The following is a 25,568-nucleotide window of genomic DNA, read 5'->3' as shown; positions in this document are numbered from 1 at the left end:
ATATATCACATAAAATACAAGATAAAATATATATTTTAGACAATGTTAATATTAGACATGTTACACAGAGACTGCTGTGAGTTTGAATAAATATTGCAAACACTTTTTGAAGATTCTTGTATTTGAAATGTTTTGTTGGCTGCATTAGCATGTGTACACTGTGTGAGTGCCTGCATAGCTCGTCTGCCCTTTTAGGTGCTTTTTAACAATGTGCGCATCAACAGGATTGGCAAAGCAGTCCATTTCATCACTTTTGTTATAATTTATTGGAAATATGAGTAATAAACAAGACCTGATCATGCCTGCAAAGATATTGGTCTATAAACAAGCGTAATTATTATAAATGGTCTAGCAACAGAAATGGGCATGCAGCAACAAACATGCGCAATATCAGCTTTAAACAATCACAAGCCTGATTTTGCACAAACTAATACTTATTGATGATACCCTAAACTCATTTCAAGCTTCAAATCCAACACAAACAGCTTTGATGGTTTAGGGAAGGAGTTAGAAAATCAGTTTGGCAACTCATTTCAGTGGCAAATTGGCTAAGCAAACCAGACCCAAGTTTGGGATTCTGGATATGCATTATCCCCATACAAGTTTACTTTACTTGGCCCATGGACGAAAGATATAGCAGACAAATTCCAAGCAATCAAAGTCTCAGTATGACTTGATAATGAGGGCCGAATGTTCAAAGAAATGCAATAGGCATATTTTTTATGTTTTTTAGCGTAAACGCAAAGACACCCAAAGCTCTATTGCGTATGCACGTAACGATTGTTAGACATGGCACAATCGAATGATTGGCCCTCATGAATATGCGAGAATTCACAGCATACAATGCACGGGGACTTAAATAGTCTGTAGTAGTCTGTGCTTGGCCCATACCCATAGCCTTCTGATAAGGCAAGTCAGACTGTGCAGTGTGACTGCTGCCCTCTATAATAGCTGTGCTAGATAAATCTACAGTTTAGCAAATTATTTTATGTGTAATTTTTCTCTTTGAATATCTGGAGATTCCCCACACAAAAATTGCCTCATACCAATGCGTGTTGCAAAGTATGGACTTGAGACCTGGTAGACAATAGATATCACGATGGGCATCAGTGTAACAATAGGGTATTAAATAAATTATTGGTACCCCCTGAAGTATTTGCACACTTGCAGGCTTCATCAGCATAATATCATACAGTTTTGTAGACCATACAAAATGGTCTATGGCGTAATGATACCAAACAATTATGAATATAAAATAGTGAATAATCAAAACCTTGCAATTAGCAATGTAGTGCACAAGCATGTCCTTATAGTTATGTCTACAAGATTGCTAATTAATTAGCTTTAGTGATACAACTGCATGCAACATAATCATGATAATAATTAAATTGTGGTATACAGAGGCAGCATGTGATATAGAATATAACAGCTTTACATTGAAAAGAAAGCATCTTGCTTCATAAAGATTTCTTGATGTGAAATAGAATCCTACTCTGCACCAAAATTATTGTAATAATTTGTCATGATAACCGAACCATTCTGCCACACTCTCCCAAATTATAAATAGTGACGAAGAGGGCGATGACACTGATGATTATCAATGACAAAGCACAAGATAACAATGATGATAACTACAATGGGAATATACTATTTTTACGATTATTCTTATGACAAACATTCTACAAAGCTAAGGCTTTCTTTTCTGCAATAAACTAGCCATTAACAACATAAGAAAAGCACTGTTAATGTTATCTACACCAAACCTTACCACATTTCCAACATCACCATTCTAAGGAGGAACACATATGGGGAAAAGAGGAGAGGAAAGGAAGATGAGATAAACTCTGAATCAGTGAGTGGCTAATATTCAAAATGCGAGCTTTAAGGGGTGGGGTATGAACGTTTGGACAGTATTTATTGTGGGACATTAAAGCACATCAGACATAACGAATTGCATTCTGAATATGAAGAATGTCCTTCTGATATCAAATAATTTTGATTTTTTGAAATTTGCAATGTAATACACATTTTATGGCAAATCATTAAAAATTGATATTTTTTATATTTAACAGTACTCGAATTTAAATTTATAAATCATATGATTTATACTTAAAGTGTATGTAGGTGGGATGAAAAGCCGACGATCAATTGAAAATTTTGACCTTTTGTATTGAAGATTTTTTTCCCCAAAACACACCAAAAAAAAATCCATATCTTCAATATAAAAGGTCAACATTTTCAATTGATCGTCAGCTTTTCCTCCCAGCTACATACACTTTAAGAATATATCATTAGATTTATAAAATTTATTTCGAGGACTGTTATATATCAAAATTTGAAAAATATCAAATTTTAATAATTTGTCATAAAATTTGTATTATATCGTGAATTTCAAAAATGAAATTTGATATCAGAAAGACATGCTTCAGATTCAGAATGCAATTCGACACGCCTGAGGTGCTCTCATGTCCCACAAAAATACTGTCCAAACGCTCATACCCCACCCTTAAATACAGCTCACATATATCACAAAAATGTGAGTTTTTTTTTGGTTGACTACTGGAATTATTCAATTACAAATAGCTCACACACCTATTTCCAATTTCTGATAACATATACAATTTGAATGTTTAGCACTGTTTTTGGAAAAGAATTGGATCTGTATTACATTTTTTGGCTTCTGTAGATCACAATGATAAAAATTTCTATTGAATTTAACTACCGTATTTACTCTATTAAATGTCTGTGGCGTGACATTTTCGAAAGAGGGTGCATTTATTAGGTCTTCTTTTAATTTACAATTATAATTCCAGAAAAACTCATTAGGAAAGCTTAAAAATCATGCCCGATTGAAGGAAGTATGAACTTAGGATCAATGACTTTTGGTTCACTTCCGGGTTTGCAATGTCATTTTCGGCAATTACTACTTGTGTGTGGACCGTTGGTAAGCTTACTTACACAAGATAGCATGGAAATTTCAGCATTGTGAAACATTTTTGTTAAAAATTGATGTGGGCATTTATTAGAGGGCAGACTAATAGACTAAATACGGTATATCACACATTATAAAATTACCTATGTACAGAATCTTGAACAGAATGAAATTTTTAGTAAACATAGTATTTGAAAACTTACAATGTGATACAAAATCTTAGTCTTAGAGATTTGATGCTAGTTTTGAGAAATAAATGCAATGTATATCAGTTCACAATTATAAATTTCAAATAATTCTGAATGAAAATGATCAATGACATAACTAAAACATACTTGATTCGTATTTTGTTTTTGATTTTGTTGAATGGGAACACGTAGGATGGGGCCTACCATCTATAACATCACAAACCACACAAGATATAAATGAAAGTATTAAAAACCATCACAATTATAACAGAAAATAAGACAAAATTTAGTATCAGAGTGCAAACAGATTTACCACACAGAGATATAGAAAAAGACATTTAGGATGTACAAATGTAGGCATATACAGGGTTGCCAGAATGTTGCAGCCCAAAATCGAGGGTCAAATCCCCGAAAAGTAGCCCAATTTTTCCTTTTACCTTTATGTTTCTATGGGACAGGAAACAACCGAAAACCACAGAGGGACAAATGTTGAAAAGTCACCCAAAATTTTTCTTATAAACCATCAGGAGCGGTTCCATGGGGGGCATGAAGGTAAATTCTCCCCATACAAAACAAAATTATGAAAATGTTTGCAGCAAATTTGTTGACTTTTTCCCCACCCCCAAAATTCACTTTGCCCCCCCAAAAAAAAAAAACCAGATTCCTAGCACCGTCACTCGTAACCACTGGTTTTCATTAGACAGGAAATGGAAGATGTCATAGTGAAAATATAACTGGTCTAATTGGGCTACCAATTTTCAGGTTTGGTAATGCTGGGCATATAGTGTAAACAGAGACAGAGGTGAGTAGGAATATGGTGACTACAGTCTTGAATAAGTCATCTTGACAGCCACAGAGTAAGAATGCTGCCATTGCTGTCATGTGTACTTTTTCAACTGGAAAGGCAATCTTTTGATCATGTTGCAGTCAAGTCAGTGGTGTACCAACCTGGGTGTGCAGGGGGAAAGTTCACCTAGACAAACTTGACCAAAACTTGAATAATAAAAGTTACCTCAATTTGTACCCTTTTGGAGGAGACATGTCCACTTTGGCTCAAAATACTTTGACATGGTAAATAACTTGACCACATCAAACAAATTTTGCAATATGCAGGCTCCTTTAGGCCTGTGTAAGACCAAAATTGACATTATTTTAGGCTTAACTAGATCGAAAATAGCACATTGTTGTACCATTCGCACACACTTGTTCCTTATTCAAGGTGGATCAGAGTAACAACTTTGAACATTTGCCACATATCGAAATTTTAATTAATTGACTTGAAATTCAGGTCAGCTAGAGCTTTGATGTTATACAAGGCAGCTATTAGACTCTTGCAGAGATACCTCTGTCAACCTCGCACACATGTTGTATAAGGTACAAGTAGCACAGTCCTCTATGTTTAGTAGCCCACACATTTTATAAAAAGGATATCAAATTCCCTGCTTTGCGGAGTTTCAAGTAGAAATTTGTTCCGCAATGAGCAAAACTCAATGCAGGGTTTCTGAATTTTGTTTGCTTATCTTGGTGTAATTTGTGTTAAGTCAGCCGAGTTTGATTATTCAGATTTCAAATTTTTTATGATGATTGTGTCACTGGTCATCCAAAAACCAGGCCTAATCCAAATCCTCTCCAAAACCAACCTAAAAACTAATCATAACTCTTATCCTAAACCTAATCCTAAAACCCAATCATAACTCTTTTCTCAAACCTAACCCTGAAATGCAATCCCTACCTTTATCCAAAACAAAGTATATCCTAATCCTGATCCTAACCTTATATCTTAAAACAGTGGCATTACGTTCCTCTCTCGGAAGCCTTGCCCTTCTCAAAGACAGGTATAATATTAAGGCAATAGATTGATCCACTTGAACATCACACACAACCTATGGAAGGCATAGCCTTAACCTTCAACACAGGGAGTGTGAATTTAAAATGGAATTACCTAAATGGGTGACTCCATTTGAAGTCTACACCCCCTGTGTGAGCGATTAAGGTCATGTCTTCCATATGTGGCATATGGATTTCTCCTGGAATAACCAAATATCTGGAGGACAGATACTAACACCAACATGCCAAGAAAAAGAAAATTACAACAGAAAATATGAAAGAAAAAAATGTGCACTGAAATTAATTTAAGAGGATTCTACTAAAGTGGACATTGGACATACTTCAATAGAAAAGAACATAGAAGCAAGATTCTATAGAAATTGTTTGACATTCCACAACAACAGTAATAGCAACATGTATGAAATTTGAACAAAATTAACAGCTGAGGAAGATACTGAGTAAAAAACTCACAAAACTAAGTATTGAGAAACATAGCAACTGGAGATGTGATATACGACGTTTAGAAGTAGTGATTGAAATTTTGACACAAGAAAGTTTTGAAATGAGGTTTTTTAATAAGAAATGTTTTATCCCAAGTGTTATTGATATGGTGCATGTGCTTGTAAAGAAATAGGGTCATAACAAGGGAGTAGGCTGTAATCATGTTTCCTCTCCCAACCGGGACAAACATCTCAATTGGCTTTTCCATTTGATATTCACACTCCCCCTGCGGAAGATTTAGCTAAACTCTTCCACAGAGGGAGTATGGGTTTCAAATAGAATTGCCAATTGGGTAACTCCAATTTGAAAAATTCCAGTTGTGGAAGATATCTAGGTAAAGCCATAAAGGGGAGTATGAATTTCAAACTAATTAACACTAGCCAATTCCAGTTGAAAAACTCACTCCCTCTGTGGAAGACTTTTCTTAAATCTTCCACAGGGGGATGGCTGATTTCAAATGGAATAGCCAAATGACCAGGCTGGTTACATACCTGCAATTTAGACAATAATGATCAATTCTGGAAATTTTTCTAAAAATGTACTGATTTACCAAAATGAAGTGGTTTAAGTTTATAATAACAATTTTAGTTTTAGTCCTAAACATAATCAATCATACAAACATATGCACAAAATCCAATAAATTACTCCATGTAAAAATTGTGTGCCATTACCCAACTGCTCTTTCTTTTAATCAAACCTTAATGACTTTGAAAAAAAATGTGGTTGGTGCAAAAGTTAATGTGTATACTCTGCTTAAACAAAAATATTTCAAATTGACTCAGGGTGATACAAAAGTAGTGTTGCCAGAAGGAAGCATGCATAGGCTTACCACATTTAATGTCACGCCATGTTCCTATGTTAGAAAAGAATGGTAGAAACACCAGATTAGTGATTTCTGTATTAAGAAATGTTGCAAACAGTGTACATTAAAGGTTACACGAGAAACACAGACAAAAACTACAGACAGATACACAAACTTTATAAGAAGCATTTAAGCCTAAGCACCAGCAAATACACAGATTTTGGGTTTCTCTACCGGAAGTCAAATCAGAGGTTAATCCATCTCGTTTGTTATGCAATATGCATTATTGCATTGTGAAAAGGATTTCAGATTTCCAGTACTGAGTAGAGAAACCTAAAATCCGCCCGCATATTTTTCCAGAGCATTTTATCAACAATGCCTTTTCGGTTCTCTGCAGCAATTTTTGTTTTCCACCACAAACTTCGGTTGTCAGCCAAAACTTTTCACTCAAACGCATTGTTAGCAACAGAAAAACTTCTTCAAGATGTGGGACTATTCTGTAATCTGGTTAGAGTAACATTGACTGTGTTGTTATCGCATCATGCCTGCTACATTGTTGTGAACTGGTTTTCAGATGAGAACTTGATTTTATTACGGAACTAACACACCATGCACAAGGCAGCCAGCCTTTGGTTATATTCCATATCGTCAGCCTGCTATGCTTTTTGCCAAAATCATTTTTTGTAATTTTGAGAACAAAGTACAAAATATGGTTCAAGCATGCATTTTAACATATTTATTCACCAATCTTTGCACAAGAACAAATAATAAGGAGACAAATTAAACAGAATAATCAGGAATAATTAGGGTGATTACATAACTGATGCATGCTTGAACCACATTTTGTTCCTTGTTCTCAAAATTACAAAAAATGACTTAAACAATTAGCGTAGCAGGCTGACGATATTGCATTTTAACTTTTCATATATCCATGATGATGTGAAACACACCAAAAATGTTGCAACCAGCCAACTGACATCTTTGGCATGTTTTATAAGGGAACACACCAAGTTTGATGACCTCCTTTCGTTAGGCAGTGAGCCGGTCAAAAAGTTTGATTACATATGTAAAATATCTAGTTACAATATCAGTCAAAGTTGATTTTCAGGACAGAATTTACAACATTTTACACTTACGTTTCAGGGAGGGAGGGGCTATATAATGACAGCACTTTCGTTTGTAGGATGTCATCGAACGTTTGGTTTATTCCCAAAGTGTAGAGATGAGCATGTCAAAGATGCTATAATTTGGTTCACCTCAAGTTCGGTAGTGATGTACATGCATATTTCGCTCGCCGCATTATCATATGTGTACACACACACACGTACAGGGGCGATTTGTTGGCGGCACACTTGCTGACGTCACTACCGAACTTGAGGTGAACCAAATTATAATGTTTTGTACTTACATCTGATTCTATATCAGTTAGTGTCTGTGTTACTGTGATGTTGAATACTGCATGTGATCGACTGCTCTCAGAATTCATGTTGGTGGCCGCTACCGTCCTGGATTTGTTTCCTTCTGACATCAAAGCTTCAATATTCTGTAGAAGTTTGAAAGAAAACACAGAAAAGAGAACAATAAGTCAGTTGATCAATATCATTCCTATTAGCCATTTCAATATTCATGTAGACATAAATCTTCCTCAAAGCTGATTAAAAAGATATTGGAAAATAAATTGAGAGAGGAAAATAAATCAGGCCCGGCCAGGATCGAACCAGTGCACTCATGATATCCAGTCAACAGCCCTTTCAACTGCACTACATCAAATTGAAGCAGATTACTGGTGCACCTCATGATCATGTTTGTCAGGGATTGCCTTTTGGGGAGAGTGAGAGCAATAGCTCTCGCTCTCTACTGCTCTCCTTAACGCGGCTGTGTACTCTAGCCATTGTTTCTTTCTCAAAATTGAGTTTTTATGATATGTTTGTACCTTGTTATGTTTTTATAAATACAAGGAATGAAAATCCAGATTTGTAAACTCCAACTGCAATATTTTAAGGATTTTATTTCACTATTCCACTCGTGTTTGAAATTGAAAAGGAAAGAAAATATTTGTTGTACCAGCAAAGGTACACGCAAGCAACAACTCATCGCGTTGCGTGTCGCGCAATTTGTTAACGCACAAATACGCGACGCATACGCCGACGCTTATCTGCATGCGTGGCGCATCTTATGGAAACACCACGGAAGCACTGATTTCACAAAAACCTAGTGGTCAAATGGCTCCGCTTTAGCTGATAAAATGTGGGTTTTTTCAAGTTCTTTCCCCGATTTAAATATCAAGTTATGAATGGATTTCGCTCAAACTTCTCAAGGGGCTGTGGATTTACCCGATGTTCACGTAATATAAGTTACAAAAACGAAAACTGTCGCATTCTCCTGTGAGATTCGATGAAAGTGCAAAATGTGACCACTTTAAACTTCAACGGCCATTATTTCAATGTTCATTTTCTCGGTAAAATGACGATTTAGGTACACGATAACTCAATAAATACAGCATCTATAGGTAAGCAAATATGATCATCGTAAAAAGCATGATCGACTCAAGAAACGGTTTTCTCATTTTTTTATATTTTGGTCTATTTCCGATTTTGTGCAAATAGGCGTTTTGAATTTTAAAAAGTTCATTTTGATGCCTTATATGGTCAATATCTCAAAAAATAAGGCCAATATCAAAAAATAAAAAAACCGCTTTTTGGAATGGAGCCTCAAGATTGAGCTAAAAACAAAATAAAATATTTTGGAAAGAGTGTTTTTTGTTATGATGTACCTAACAAATATTGCCAAAAACTCACTTTTTTTGTGATTTTCTTCATAATTGTTGTTTTTACCCCAAATCAGTATCATAAAAATGTATACTTTTATATGTTTTATGCAAATAATTACAAAGTTATTGCACTTTTACTACATGCATGTCTGAGAGTACACAGCCACCTTAAATCTGATATACGAGAGTGATATTTAGCTCTGCTTAGTTGACCATTCTCTTTTGAGAGCATTCTATTGTAAATGCTCTAAACAGCTCTCATTGAAGGCCCCAGAATAATGCTCTTCTGTAAATTACAAAATACAGTCCCTGGTTTGTTTCACCATATTAAAGATGAATGTCCTGGAACAATGTTATTTTTCGCAGAATCAGCAAATGTCAAGAAACTTTCAGTATGAATTTTAAAAATAAATTCATCATCTTTAAATTCAAGACTGAATCACACACCACCAGCATCAACATCTCTGTGATTAAGGTGTACAATATTCAATGCTAGCTTATTTGTAGCTTTTAAAATATTGTTGATATTCGAGATATGTAATAACAACATTTATGCTTATGACTTAAAATAACATTAAGTCCCTTCCCATTTCCAAGTCATGACAAATGAACTATTCAAGGCGCACATCATATTTTCATACCATCCCCACAGATTTCAATTTAAAAAAATCAAAGTAACATCACAAAACGTGCCAGCATCGCCTTAAACTTAACCTAGCCCACTCAATTTTCTCATCTCTGTACAATGAAACCTAATGAACTATTCAAGATGTGCATCATATTTTCATATCATCCCCACAGATTTCAAATTAAAAAAATCAAAGTAACATTACAAAATGTGCCAGCATCGCCTTAAACTTAACCTAGCCCACTCAATTTCCTCATCTCTGTACAATGAAACCTAATACAGTTTGCCAGCATTAAATACTAGTAATTCCTCATGCTTTACCATTCTTCATACCATGTTATTTTTATTTTTCCTTCATCACCTGATACAACTTTGCACAACACATCCACACATGAAAATTGAAATCTTAATCCTTTAAGTACCGAGTTAATGTACGTACAAATCCCGTGTGGTCATTACCCCCTCCGTATTTTTGCTTTCCACCAGATTTGGAAATTCTATATGCTCTTCAAGTCTGCTATAAGTGGAAAGTTTCATGCTGTACTTATTTTTGAGCTTTTCGCATGCAAGCAGTTACTGTGAAAAAAGCAGTGCGTGAATATATACCTTTTGTGTATAGGTTAATGTAAGGAAGCTTAAAATTGCGAATTTAAAAACAAGAGAAACAGATCAACATTAGCAAAATGCACAAATTTCCACTTTTGCTGTTGTTTTTTTACTGCCTATGTTTGGCAGGGGTGTGATTCAAAGCTTGTAAAATATCCTGAAAATAGCAGAAGATCATGAAAAACAGTGTAAAATTGGGCTAAAATAATCCAAAATGGACAGAAAATCAATAAAATTGCATAACTTTTGGGCACATAAAAATCCTGAAATCAGGAAAATCCTAAAGATTCGCACCCCTAGATGGTTTATTAAGAACAAAAGTTTAATCAAATATTCCACATTAAAATTGACATTTTCAAATCTAGTAACCATATTTAAAAGTGGAATAGTTTCAAGTACAAACACACCTAGTATTGGTTTAAATATTCTTGCAGTAATACTGACAATTTGGATGGGGGAATCACAAAGTTGGATATTTTTTGGGGAAGCTTAAAACATGCAAAGTCATGAAGTAGATTAGTTATGCAATGAAAGCACTCCACATCTCCCAAACATTGCTTGTATTCAATACTGCCATCTTTCGTCTAGTTGTTGATGACGTTTACTGTTAACCCTCTATACAGCAATACAAGTACGTCCGATAAGAGCAAGTTTGTTAGTACAAAGTGTTTGTTTTCTATTTATGCCTGCATTTTCTGTTCTCTGGTTTGTGGCAGTACAAAATGCTGATGCTAAATAGTAGATCAAACTCTTATTATGTTTAATATTTTGTTGAAAATGGTTTTAAGCATGTTTTGAAATTATCATAGGCATGGTATTGTTTCAACAATCCTTGGTATTGACAATATCCATTTGAATAGACCAAATTTCTATCTTGACCACAATGTTTGGTAAACATTTATCAACATGTTTAGAGATTTTTGGAGTGCTTTGGTCAGTAAGTTCTGAAATCACCACAATCTTTATATGTAAAAATTACAACAATAAAAAAATCAGTAACAATCAGTGAAAAAATGTTGTTCTAGAGCTGGGTTTTCAATTATATTTCCTCGTTGGCCAAAGAGGGCCATTCACATTTTCAAAAATATGTGTTTGAGGGCCAAATACACACTTTGTTTTGCTCAAGGGCCAAACAATGTTGGTCTGTGCCATCACTTCAGGCATCTACTGAAAACCCATATTGTAGAGTGTAAACCCAACATGTGCATTCACCAGTGAAAACTCTCCATAAAGCTGTTTCACTGAGGCATCATTACCTTACACTTAAAAGGTAACACAAGCACTGTAGAAATGGGCAGCAAGAAAGGAGTTGCTAGAATCATGTATGTTATGAGAGATTTTAATGATACTATGCCACACGAAGATCAACAACCTTGTGCGTGACCTTATCAAAGAAAAATCATTTCCCAATGCTAATATGCATTGATTTTTGTCTTTTATAAAAACAAGATGATATTATGATTATTAAAGTCTATCTTATATTAAATAAGCTGAATAATGCTTAAAAAGTGCATGGATTGTTTGGGTACCTTAACTAGAGTGCAAAACTAGGCCAAAAAAATGTTTGGTGTCCTCCGCCTCTTTGCAGATTTATGCAGACCTATAAGGATGTATCTCCAATTTCATCACCAGCAATGTACTTCCATTTTCCATAGTTGAGGTTGACTTTTCAATGACTAACATGGGAAAACAGGTTGTTACATATTCATGTTACTGTCTTTTGTCATAGGTCACTTAACTGTATGGTACATACTTTGGCAAAAGCTAAAAGTGTCTTCTTTTTATTGTCTTTACAATTTACGGTAGTGAACCGTCTTTCATAGAGGTAAGACGTGCTTATTTTGCTCTGAGCTTTGTTTGCTACTGAGTTCTATTTGAACTTGCCTACAGTTTTCGACTTAAATTTTATTTTACAGTCATGTAGTTTACATTGTTTGCTTTTATATTTTGTTGTCTGTCCCTGAAGAAGAGCAGTTTATCTGCTCGAAACGTCGGTTGTATTTTTGTTAACCTTGTCTACCATCCCTGTGGTTTTGGATTTTTTCTAATGCAAACGTAACAGTGCATGTACACCATTCTGGTTTACATACTGCATTAGTTTTTATCTTGTCTTTGTCTTTGTTCCCCACACCAAGTTGGTATACCTGGCTCGAATCTTTCTGTCTTTACAAGTTGCATCATTTCGCTATCATACGGTGAGAGTTATAAAAAAGCTTGACAAAGCAACGGCAAAAAGAAGTAACATGTTAGTGGACTAATCATATAATGCACCTTTTACCATTATACATACACTTTTTACCATTATTATTAGGGCTATAATCATGGTTGGATAGTTAGTTGGCTGATTAGTTGGTCTGATTTTTGTAATAATCTTATCCAAACCTTGCATAGTTTGCTTAATTAAGAAGCCTAAATAGGTGTGATTTTAGATATTTCATTACTGTATTACTTCATATATGTTTATGAGAAGAGTATGTGTTCTGATTAAAAGGGTTAACTGCAGCATGCCTATCATATTCTACCCGTGTTTGCATCTTTGTAGAATCAGCCAAACGTTCATTATATTGTAAGCTGCAAAATACGCACATGCAGGGGTTAAACCTGAAAATCAATTTATGATGCCCTTATTCAATTCCAGAAACAAAACTCAGAAAAGACATGCCGATATAATAAAAACCTCCATGACCTTATAAATTGAATCAATATTTTTTTTGTAAACCGGTATATTAGATTAAGAATGAAGATTGGCCTTAACGCAATAACAACTGCTGCGAACCTAAATCAACAAAAAGTGATCATGCTATAACAAGCTTGATTTTCTTTTATATTATGAAAGTCATTATAGCACATATCTCTCCGTCTTTGTGGTCCTTGATTGGTAAAATCAATGCCGCGGTCAAATCTATCTCAGTCAAGGCCAAACAAAATCAATAAATATGGAAACTAATTAGGACTTTTAACCAGGGTGCTTTAGACAGCTCTCAGCATGTGTAAGTAAAACTTGCAAAATGCAAGACAGAATAGTAGGAAAACATTCAATATCAAGTTACAGTAAAAAAAACTAATCATAGGGTAGTCTCTAAATTTCAACCTAACCCTAAATCATAACCATAATCATAACACTTACCCTAACCCTATTAAACCTTATTCCTAACCCTAATGCTAATGCTTATCCCTAACTCTAATCCCAACTTAAAATGCATTAAATCCTAACCCCTTTTGGACTAAGGCGATAGAAACAAATTAGTTCGATCTTTCGATCGACCATCGGTCATGATCGGTGCTTGGTCGATCCCTATTATTTGTGAAATCAATTAACTATTGTTAATTGGGATAAATATTAGTAATTTGTACCTGTAGTGATATTGACCAATACAAATTTAGCATTAATTCTGATTAATTAGTTGATAATTCATTAATAACAAGCATCGAAGCAGCATCAGCGGTCGATCCAAAGATCAAACAAATTTGTCTCTGGTGCCTAACGACCCTTCAGACTAATAGGCTATTTCTAAAATTTAAGATATGGGAAAGAAATTGGGAACCTGCAAAGACAGGTTGGGATCAGCAACCAAACTCTGCTTTGATTACTTCAAAGATTTTAACACCTGTGAGGCTGTAATAGGAAGCCAATGTGACAAGACAATCAAACTGTTCCTATAACATCCAAATATATTGCTGTTCTTCATCATAGAATGAACCATAACTCTCCAAATGCATATCCAGCAGCAATTTAACTCAGACAGGTACTTGGGTTCAGATTTTGAGCCCTTTCAAATTGGTTGGTTGAGGATATGAGCACTATAGTCTATAAAATTTTACATCCTTGTCTTGTGTACATTACTGGTAATTACAGATACTGTAAATATAACAACAATTGGGAGCACTAGAATTTCTTTAGGAGCATGGGGATTTTAATGGGAGTGGCAACCTCCTACACCTTGGTGCCAGCACTCAACTGCAAGAGCTATCCAATCCTCCATGAAACTTCGGCCTTAGTCATTACCGTAACAACTTGATAGTTGGCATATGTGCTTACTATCGAGCGCTTTTAAAACATGCAAACATGAAGAGCCTCATCCACAAAAGTGTAAAGGGTTTTGAGCAAATCATTGATATACATGTTAAATACGAACAAGTAAACCTGCAAATGTGTGTCTCAACCCCATCAGCTCAGTTGGTTAACCGCCGTACTTTGGTAAAAAAGTGCTCGATAGTAAGCACATATGCTAGCTATCAAGTTTTTATGGTATGCCCATTACTGCATGATGAAGCTCCTGTGCATTTGAGTTCCTGGCAAGACTTAGAATAACTGTCATGCATGCTGCCACACCAAAGGTTAGGATTATTGTTGGGATTAGATTGCAGTGCTAGGATTAGCATTAGGATTAGATGAAAAGATTAAGATTTGGGTTAGGTTAGGGTTCTGAAGTTGCTCAGAGTCCCCTCTCCTCCCTTTTTATCAGTAGCACAGTGAGGGCTAAGGGTGCTACTGGATGAAAGCTTTTCTGTGAACTTGTGATACATAGGTTCTTGCAAGATGTCAGAGAAAAAAAGGGATTAAACATTTCCTTTAAATTCTAATGCAGATTGGAAAGGATGAAAATATTTCCTTTAACTTTTCCCTCAAAATGAGTCACAAGGATGCCAGCAAATATAAATTCTGACCCAGAACTACCGCATCTGCCCTTGCCCCCGGGCCCTTACCCTCTCCGACAGACAGACCTACACCACTACCACTTCTAGTAAAACCACTGGATTATAGAGAGCATGTTTTAGGCGAGTTACAATATGGGCGAGTTAGGTAAAGGCGAGTTAAAAAGGCGAGTTACCCCCCACAGAGTCAGGCTATTTTTAGATATTCCCATGGGTAACACTATGAAGTCCCGGTGGCGAGTTACAGTAACACTATGAAGTCCTGGTGGCGAGTTACAGTAACACTATGAAGTCCCGGTGGCGAGTTACAGTAACACTATGAAGTCCCGGTGGCGAGTTACAGTAACACTATGAAGTCCCGGTGGCGAGTTACAGTAACACTATGAAATCCTGGTGGCGAGTTACAGTAACACTATGATGAAGTCCCAACAGTGAGTTGATGGAATATTCATCGAGACTTTTATGTTTTGAATTGATAATTTGGTACGGCTAATGTTTGTGGATACATTGCCACCAAGAAAGTTAAAAAGTCGTGTGTTTTTAAAACAAAAGATATTTTAAATGCTTGGGAAAAGAAGATGAAACCAGCAAAGTTTTCTTGCACATGCATGCATGCAGACACATAGCTTATCTGGTTGTATAACAACCTTGACCATGCACAGCAGGAGCCCAGTGTGATATTTTCTGAAAATAACCATGTGTTTCTCAAACCACATGCCATCAGTGGCTGCAATGTATTCTGGGGTTACATTTAAACAACCTCTGAAGTATAATTATGGAACTGACATGAGTCAAAGAATACAAGTATCAATTTTTTTAAATAATCAGTTTTTGAATTTTGACCAAAACTGCATTTTTGGTTCAAAATCTTGGACTTTCCGGAAATTCACAACTCGCCACATGGACTTTCCGGAAATTCACAACTCGCCGCGTGGACTTTCCGGAAATTCACAACTCGCCATGTGGACCTTCTGGAAATTCACAACTCGCCGCGTAGACTTTCCGGAAATTCACAACTCGCCGCATGGACTTTCCGGAAATTCACAACTCGCCAAGATGGACTTTCCGGAAATTCACAACTCGCCGCATGGACTTTCCGGAAAACACTGCAGGGGGTAACTCGCCATTTTAACTCGCCTTTCTCTAACTCGCCTATTTTTTAACTCGCCAATAACCTGTTCTCTGGATTATATCGTCTAGAATAACATGATATATTTAGCCATTTGCAAAATAACTTTATCCTGTACAAAACATCTCTGGGATATTTAACTAGCCCATTTCAGTATTTACAGACTTAGATAAGTCACTATACTACACATAGGAAGTAATTCCAGACCAGTATGCTGTGGTCGTATTACTACTAGATGGTAGCACAAGACATCTCGACAGTAGAACCTGATACAACATATAGTATATATTTTCTCTATGATAATTTTGAACTATATACATGTTTTCAAATTGCTATCTTATTTTCAATTTAGACATGTTTATATTACCTCCTAGCTGAGTTCCAGGAGAAATGGGCTATTCCATTTAAAATCCACACTACCCCTGTGAAAGATTTTGGAAATATCTTCCACAGGGGGAGTATGAATTGCAAATGGAATGAACACATTAGCAGCTCCATTTGAAACCCATCTTCCCCTCTGTTGAAGATTCAGGTTGAATCTTTCTCAGAGGGTGTATGAAATTCAAATGGATCTGCGTAATGTGTTCATTCCATTTGAAATTCATACTCCCCATGTGGCAGATATTTCCAAAATCTTCCACAGGGGTAGTGTGGATTTTAAATGGAATAGCCCAATCGGTATAGTATTCACATGAATATAAACATAGATGTATATGTATTGCTTTGACATGCATAATGTGACTTGACAAAACCTAAGTTTACCTGTATTACGTATTCTATTACCTCCATGAACCATCATTCAAAATTGCGCACTGTGATTAGTTAAAACACATCACATGAAAGACCTTAAATTACAATAAAGTGGCTTAAGGACAATGAAGTTTATATTCTTCTTGCACAACAGCGCACAAGAAAGTGGGATGCAGTATGAGTGACGTAACACATTCTACGCAAAGCTTTACGCTTGGTTCATAGGATGCTCAATCAGAGGCTATTGTCTGTTATAGAGGGTCATACTACGGGCTGTGTGCATTAGTAGCCTGGGTTCGGAACAGTAACCTCAGATTGTGCACTGCGCGTACAATATTTCCACAATACTCGCTGTCACTTATGCTTTGGCTCCGCGAACGCACTACCTTTTCAACCAAATAATATTTCCTTGGCAGTAAATACGTTTAAATAATGGGTTCGTTATTTACAATTTTTACTGCCTCTGACCCATCATTTGGGTGTAAAGGATTTGCTGCACCCTAACAAAATATGACACATCAAAATATATAACACAATATCACAACTGCTATTTACCAGAAGTGGGTAAGTGGAATAGCTGCCATGTGTAGATGAGAAGTCACGGGTACAATATATTATGCATGCATATCATAAACATTTTCATCCTCTAAATATGGATTATAAGAAGAATTAGGTCATGTATTTGAGTAACATCTTAAAAACTCAAAATAAAGACCCATCAGTTCAGAGACATAATCATAGCCACAACAGAGTTTCGAGATTCATCATTACAATTATTTTGTGTAATCACCGACTCTAATTCTGTACTCTCTTACACGTTAGATAAACTGTCTTGGGGGATGTTTTACTAACCTAACATACACTGTTTGATTAACCTAAATGTAAATGTATTACGTTAAAGATCTCTAAATGTACCAAATCTCTTGTATGGATCAAATAATGTTGTAACAATAACTAACAAGTAATGAGATTAGCCATTATTCATTTCTACATAAATGGCATATAAGTTTGTTAATTATTACATCTTTAGCATGTAGACTTGGAAATAAATATTACTGCTTTGACAACAAATAAAATGCAGTTACAATTTCTGTTTAATACAAATAAGCCCCTGGATTAAGCTGTTAGCATCGTGCAACTTTTGCTATGAAAAGCGAAGCAGATCTCTAACTAGGTTTTCGTTAATTTTAGACTATGCTAGAAACAAGTTGGAAGCAAAGAATTAAAATATCAATGAAGAAATAAAATAAGATGGTGGAATTACAGGGAATTTGGATTAAAGATAATTTGTTTTTTAAATCAGGGCGAACTGGTGTGGAGTGCACTTATTCCATTTTCAAAACAAGAATGGATGATGGAAACAGTGATTATTAGGAAGGCAGGGTTTTTAGTGGAATATTCCTTGTTAGGTACATGGGAATGTACAGCTGCCATTAGGGTTGCATATCAAATCTGTCCATTTTAACAATGGGTTGAAAATTGCACAAAACTGGTTTAGATGGGGGGGGGGCATTTTCAAAATGCTCTCAACAAATACGGAAAATGTGCTAATATTTTATTATTTGTAGCAAAATATACAAAATTTTCATAAATTTGGGGAAAATGGGCAAAATTTTGATAAGAAATAATTTCACAATCTAGATGATTAGTTTACATTTGGGTCCTTTTTTCACTAAATTTGGTAAACATTTTAGAATCAGAGTGCCCGTAGCACATTCCTACTCATACCAAAATCAACCTCCCATATTAGACCCACATCCCCCACCCAAAACAGTATCACCCCACCTTCATCCCCACCCAAAAACATATCCCCCTCCTGGAACTGAGGCACAATTTTAGATGCAGCGGAAAACCAGACAAACCCCAACATACAACTCATTTTGATTCAATAAGAAATAGTGTCATCATTTATCCTCCTCAGACATCTGGGGTTACCAATTGAAATGATTTGACATGACAATTTATAAACCAGCGTTGAATCCAAATCCCGCTAAGCTGCCATGCATTCTATACACACACACTGTTGGATGTTATAACCTACGCCTCCACAATGACGCCATTCATGCAATATCATTTTCTGAAAATATACACACAATTTAGTCTAATAATCAAAATTGTATTGAAAGCAAAAATGCCCCAATAGCAAACACATGTCCACACCAGCGCAGGGTTCAATTTGTTGATGCAAACATGATGGTTCCATATAATGTATAGGTTTATTTCCGCTGGATCTCAACGGCTATATTCAATGAAAATACTTGCAAAATGAAGTAATTCCAATTCAGCTTTTCACATTAAATAAATTTTAGTCTATATATCACTTCTGAAAATGGTTAACAGTCCTCGAAGTCCTTCTTACAGAAATGGTTTATTCCAGTTGAAATTTATACACCCCATGGAAGACATGGCCTTTTTCTCCTATACAGGGGGGTGTGTAAATTTCAAGGAGTCGCCCATTCAGGTATCCCCATTTGAAATTCACACCCCCTCTGGGGGAGATTAAGGTCATGTCTTCCACAGGGGGTGTTTGGATTTTAACTGGAACAGCCTAATCTAAGTTATCAGTAGCACACTTGAGCAAATGGCAATTATTGAAAAGGGGACAAAAAAGTGCCATGTAAAAAAAGAGCGGAACTACGGGTAGGAAACCTCTTGGCTAAAAATCTGTATATAGAAAGTACCTGTCCACTGGATATTTACCAACCTTTGGATATTTAACTGACTTAGCTTGTTCTTTTGATGGGATAACAGTCAATTATTAAGACTTACTTGGGGCAGATCTATTTACAATTTAAAGCAATGCTAACTTGATATTTGATATTTTTGTAAAATTGACCTTATTTTTGTACTATTATTTGAAGTGACACTGACTATTAGCCACAATAGTCTCTCTCATTCCCAGTGGCATAGTTCCATAACCTCCATTCTACAATCCTAGGTTTAAAATTTGACCTCAAGTTGTTAAGTATGAGGTTTTGCTTGTTCTTGTTCCGGCGTGTGTTGTCGCATCGTTGTTAAATATTGATGAATAGGTATGATGGAACATTTGAATCCTTTAATTTATAAGATTACAAGAAAAAAAGCATAGTGTGTTGATTTTGAACCATTCATGGGCTTTATTCCTGAGACGAATTAGGTATATTCGTCTCAACTTTACTCAATACTATAAAAGTGGAAATTTATTGTTCACACTTTGTCAATTTTCAATTATTTCGCTTGTTTTTTAATTTGCAATTCTAAGCTTCCTTATACAAAAAGATTAGATTTGTGTGTTGTTATTTCATGATAGCTACTTGGAATGCGAAAAGCTTGAAAATAAATGTAACGTGAACCTTTCTACTTTGAGAGTACTAGCTATAATCTGATTTATTAACTCACAAATTCTTCAAAAGCAACAATCTTGTAATCTATCACCAAACAAACACATTAAAATCATCCTAAAAATCATCGTGTAAAATGAGCATATTGGACAAAAACTAGGTAACCAAAGTCAGGAAACTACGTCAAGGGTAGGTCAAGACGTCTTTAGTCATCGTTATAGAGCTCCCTCAACATATCATAAATCGGTATTTATTGCATACAAAGTCATTCACCTTTTTAAACCACAAGACAGAGCAAAAGACAGACATATTTCACATTTTGTACAGAATTTCCCGGCACGTACAATATTACTTCTACTGTTAGACAATTTTATCTCTTCAAGTCGTTTAGTAGGCGACATCATTCTGTATGTTATGGTGATGATATAATGGGGTGTACTTTATATATATATGGTGGTATTAAGAAGATTACAATAATATTGTGTATGGATTTTGTCAATTGGCATTCAATTACGCCAGTTGATGGCAGAGTTGCTCTATTTGGATCATATGTTACATTGGGCTATTCCAGTTGAAATCCATACACCTACAGAAGACATGGCCTGTATCTCCCACACAGGGGGTGTAGATTTCAAATGGAATTACCCATTTAGGTAACTCCATTTGAAATTCATTCAATTTGAAATATGAGGAAAAATCTTCAAAAAAAAAATTGTCATCATTTTTTGCTTGAAAATTTCATTTTTTTTCTCTTTATTTCTTAAATTAAAAAACAGAATACATTAAAATTGCGCCCAAAAATATGTGTGCCTATAGAAAACAAACCTTTAACCCCAGACGGAAATGATATGAAAAAATTTCAACATAACCTGTCTGAATTCCGACAAATTAAATAGCGGCCCAAACATAACAAAACAAAACGTCGCCAAAAATGAGACAGCTGATTGGCCCACCAAAATATCCTGATAACAAGAAAACAAAGCACCCATTGCAACCAAAATCGGGACCGAACCATTATTTCCGCAGGGGTCAAAATCAGGTTTTTAACTCAGGGGTTCAAAACCTTATTTTAGCCTAATGCTGCATTGACAAGATACATTCTAATATAAATTGTTAAAGAATAAACAAAATTATTCTAAACTTGCTTATGAGGCAAAGGTTAAATGATTACGAAAACCCTGCTCAACAATTTTTTTAAATCTAAATGCAATATCCTTGAAAGAGATATATTTCAATAATTTGTTTTAGTCAATCCAAATCGAAACACAAAACAGTATTGTATCCAGAGGACACAATTGATTGAACCTGCCGAAAGTAAAAAATCCAGTACACCCCATGTCCGTACATGAAATATTGCAATTCACACAGACTATTCATGAAACACTTTTAGATTACAGGAACTTCCCTGTTGCAATTCTTTTTTGCTATTTATTATTCACATAGCCCATGGGGTGATATTTCCTGCTGCACATCGATAGAATGGAATTATAAATGGAAAGTGTACAGTATAATTACATAGAACAGCACAAGGACCTTGGGTTTATTACGTATTATACAACTACACTCAATGAGAAGCCGTTTGAATGACGCCATTAGATTTGAGAAGACAACACTGAGATTTATTCTAACGAGAAGTTTAGAGATCTACCAAGCTATCGCTAAATGCAGAGAGTGAAATTTGATGCAGCAATCGATGCTTAGAAATGAACATGAATATTAATGTAGTCACATAGCAATTCCATTTATTCAAATTTCAATGTTTAATGAGTTTCCATTTATCACATTTTTTCCGTAGGAAATATGAAGGTCTTCATTGCAAAACGAGAAATGTTGAATACAAGTGATCAGTACATGAGGTGTTGCATACTATGCTGGTTTAATGTTTTTCCTCCTTCTTTGTGTTTTAGTTAAAAAATAAAAATGTGTTCTATTTCACACAAGTTAAGCTGAGTTTACACTAGATCGCTGAGCGATTGCGATGTATCGCTTTAAAAAGTGATGGACAATCGCAGAATTTTGCGATGCATTGATTGTCGATTGCAGATTGCAGACGACAAGAAGAGTAAATGTAAGGCACTATAAACAACTTTGTTCGACCTTTGGATCGACCATCGATGCTGCTTCGATGCTTGTTATTAATAAACTAAATTAATCAGAATTAATGCTAAATTTATACTTTTCAATAACAATATTGAAAAGATTTGTTTCTATTGCCTAATAGATCCAGTTGGTAGGCAATAATTAGTTGATGCATTCATGTGACAAGCCACATCGCTCATGAAATGCAATTTTTCAACTTACAAAAGCGACATTGTTTTTGCAAAAGCGATGGGTATCGATCAATCCGCTCAATGCTCTGAAAAATTGAGGTAATTGCGTGCAATTCAGTTTTCAGCAAAAGCGATCGAGTATAAATTCAGCTTTACACTCACAAGAGAAAATTATCTATTCCAATCATGCAATTATGAAATGCATGAATTGGGGTATCATTTTTCACCTCAACAAACGTAACCCATTCAATCCCAACTTATGTTTGGAGAGATATGCACGAGTGCCAAACACATCTTCTATTCCATTCTTTGATGTATGCTGCAAGTTTCTCCCTTCCCGGACTTGGAGAATACTTATCTTTAAGGTGATGATGATAGCTCTGTAAATTTCATCAAACAATTTTATACATTTAATGAAAAATTTAGTTGTATTCTGAAAAGGAGCTGATGAATCTTCTAATAGATTTCATGACAGAATCCTTTTCCACAAAAAGAAAAAGAAAAAGTATGATATCTTGAAATAGAAGAAATCAACCAAAATCACCTTGAAGGAAATTAATCACAAGTCTAAAGATGTCCTATAAATAAAAGTCCTTTCATTAGGGAGAGGGGGTCAAAAAGTCTGGTAAGTTTGTAAAAAAAACTAGTTAAAACATTAAACAAATTTGATCTTTCAGGTTGAAATTTTCAACATTTCAAGGAAGGGGGTCAGCCTTCTAATGAAAGGACATTCGTTTATAGGACATCATTGAACGTTTGTTTTGCTCCCTAAATCCTGATGAATATTCCAGCAGATTCCACAAAAGAACCATTTTCCACAAATAAACAACAAAACAAAAACTCGACTTCTTGAAATAGGAGAAATCAATCAACATCACCCTAAACCTTTCCCCACTCTCATTTTGACATACTTATATAAAAGATGTGTAGTTTGTTCTGTGGGCCACGCATGGGAGCCAACGCATCCATTAAATTTCTCTTACGTACACTGAAGAGTTTCCTGCTTCCTAGTCTACTGGGACAGAGATTGTTCACAAATTAAATGTCTGTGAACAAGTGAAGTGCATGGCATGCAATCATACAGTGTTCATATAAAGTCTGGTGGTTATATTGCTATCAACATAATCCATTTTTTCTGCAATCAAATGGTTTTTATGGTGGCTGTTACTGTTGCAAATTCTACTAAATACTGCATCTACTATGTTAAATGCCCCAGGGCATTACATTTTTCGAGGGGGCTTTTATTGCAGGCAAGTTGTGGACAAATTTAGTGGGGAGGGGGTCAAGAAGTTTTTAAAAATTAGCTAAAACATCATACAAAATTGATCTTTCAGGTTGGAATCTTCAACATTTCAAACTTACATTAGAAGGAAGAGAGGGAAGGCGGTCTGCCTCTTAATGAAAGGATTTTCATTTATAGGACATCATTGAACTTTTGGTTTGCTCCCTAAATACTGATGAATCTTCTAGTAGATTCCACAAAATGAGCTATTTTCCACACAAAAATCCCACAATTTTTCAAAATAGGAGAAATCAATCAACATCACCCTAAATCTTTCCCCACTCTCATTTTGACATACTTATATAAAAGATGTGTAGTTTGTTCTGTGGGCCACGTATGGGAGCCAACGCATCCATTAAGTTTCTCTTACGTACACTGAAGAGTTTCCTGCTTCTTGTTTCCTAGTCTACTGGGACAGAGATTGTTCACAAATTAAATGTCTGTGAACAAGTGAAGTGCATGGCATGCAATCATACAGTGTTCATATAAAGTCTGATGGTTATATAATCAATTTAATCTGCAATCAAATGGTTTTTACGGTGGTTGTTACTGCTGTGAATTCTACTAAATACCGTATTTACTATGAAATGCCCCAGGGGTGTTGCATTTTACCAAAAGGGGGACATTTATTGCAGGCAACTTTTGGACAGAAAAATTTCGATATAAGCTTAATCATCCACAGGTGAAATACAAAAATTACTTCCGGGTCTGGTGTTTTGAGAATTGGCAAATTGTTGGGTGTGTTTCCTATGATTTCATCTAGGGTGTGTAAAATCATTATTTTTTCCTCTGTAAATCTTTGTAAATTGATTCTAAATTTTATCTCGTGTGACTCACTGACCCGATTCTTTCAAAACTCTTGTTATGTCATAATTTGCTTCGGGTCAAAGTTGAACATGACTACAGTATCCAGCTAAATGTCAGCCCCTACCTGTTACCCCATTTACACTTATTTATAAAGTGTTTTGTCCCATTTAATACTGAGAAGCCACTCCAAAATATTCACTGACCTAGCACTGACCAACATGATCATGATAAATACCAGTGTTCGAAATAGGTCCGGTCAGCCGGCCATTGACTTTTCTGACTGGCATCTAGTTGCAGGCCCGGCTGGCCGGTAACTTGTTAAGGTCAAGCCCGGCTGGCCTGTAACTTTTTGAGGCATATTTCGAACACTGATAAATACTGCTCATGTACTCTTTACTCTTATTTACATTCACACACTAGTATACCCTGTTTTAAAAACTACCCTCATCCATCAGGCCTCTGTACAGTGAAACTGACCCCATCACCATGTATAAAGCTAGAGACATTTACCTTTATATCATGTTTCCCACCTTTTAATCATCATCTTAAACCATCTACTCCCCCTTTATACTGAATAGCCCCCTGCCCCCCAAGGCTTCATCTGAAATTGACCCCAGTCTGTTAAGAGCTAAGAACTTTGTCTATAGCTTTGATCATGTTTAACTCCTTTATCGTGTAAGCCATTTGTAAGTTGGCACGGCTGTTTATCACTTTTCCTATATATTGTGCACGCTTTCCTGACATGTGTTTGTCACTGTGGTTCTCTTATGACAGAGGCTTCCTAGGGTTCTTTTACACATCACACTAATAACCAATCCTTGTGACTCAACAGTTTCCACATAGCATTCAACATACAAAAACAGGGTAGCCAATGAACCATCTGCATGCGCGTATTTGGGGGGGGGGCTTTGGGTGCGCCAGCCCCCCGGGGTAAAAGCAGGGGACGGCCAAAACGAAGTGGCGGCAAAAAAGAATTAGTAAAGAAAAAAGGGAAAAAAAAATTTGAAAAGGGCGGAAAAATTTAGAAAAAATTGTAATATACATCCAAATGTGTTGCTTTTAGGGCGCTAGTGCTTATAATCCTTTTTTTTTTTTTTCTT

General features: G+C 35.6%; 1 protein-coding gene across 1 annotated transcript in view; it reads right to left on the bottom strand.

Annotated features, from left to right (window-relative positions):
- The window catches only part of LOC140150454 (kinesin-like protein KIF13A), a 256,905-nt gene that overhangs the window by 64,027 nt on the left and 167,310 nt on the right, over positions 1–25,568 (bottom strand). The window contains exons 6-7 of the mRNA XM_072172473.1: positions 7,659–7,793; positions 6,278–6,301 (exon numbers count right to left, since the gene is read on the bottom strand). Of these exons, the coding sequence (XP_072028574.1) occupies positions 6,278–6,301; positions 7,659–7,793 (159 nt within the window). The remainder of the gene's footprint in view (positions 1–6,277; positions 6,302–7,658; positions 7,794–25,568) is intronic.

The sequence above is a fragment of the Amphiura filiformis genome, chromosome 4, assembly GCF_039555335.1.
Source record: "Amphiura filiformis chromosome 4, Afil_fr2py, whole genome shotgun sequence".
Taxonomy (NCBI): Eukaryota; Metazoa; Echinodermata; class Ophiuroidea; order Amphilepidida; family Amphiuridae; genus Amphiura; species Amphiura filiformis.
Note: the sequence above shows the minus strand (reverse complement) of the source record. Positions and strands in the feature narration are given on the sequence as shown.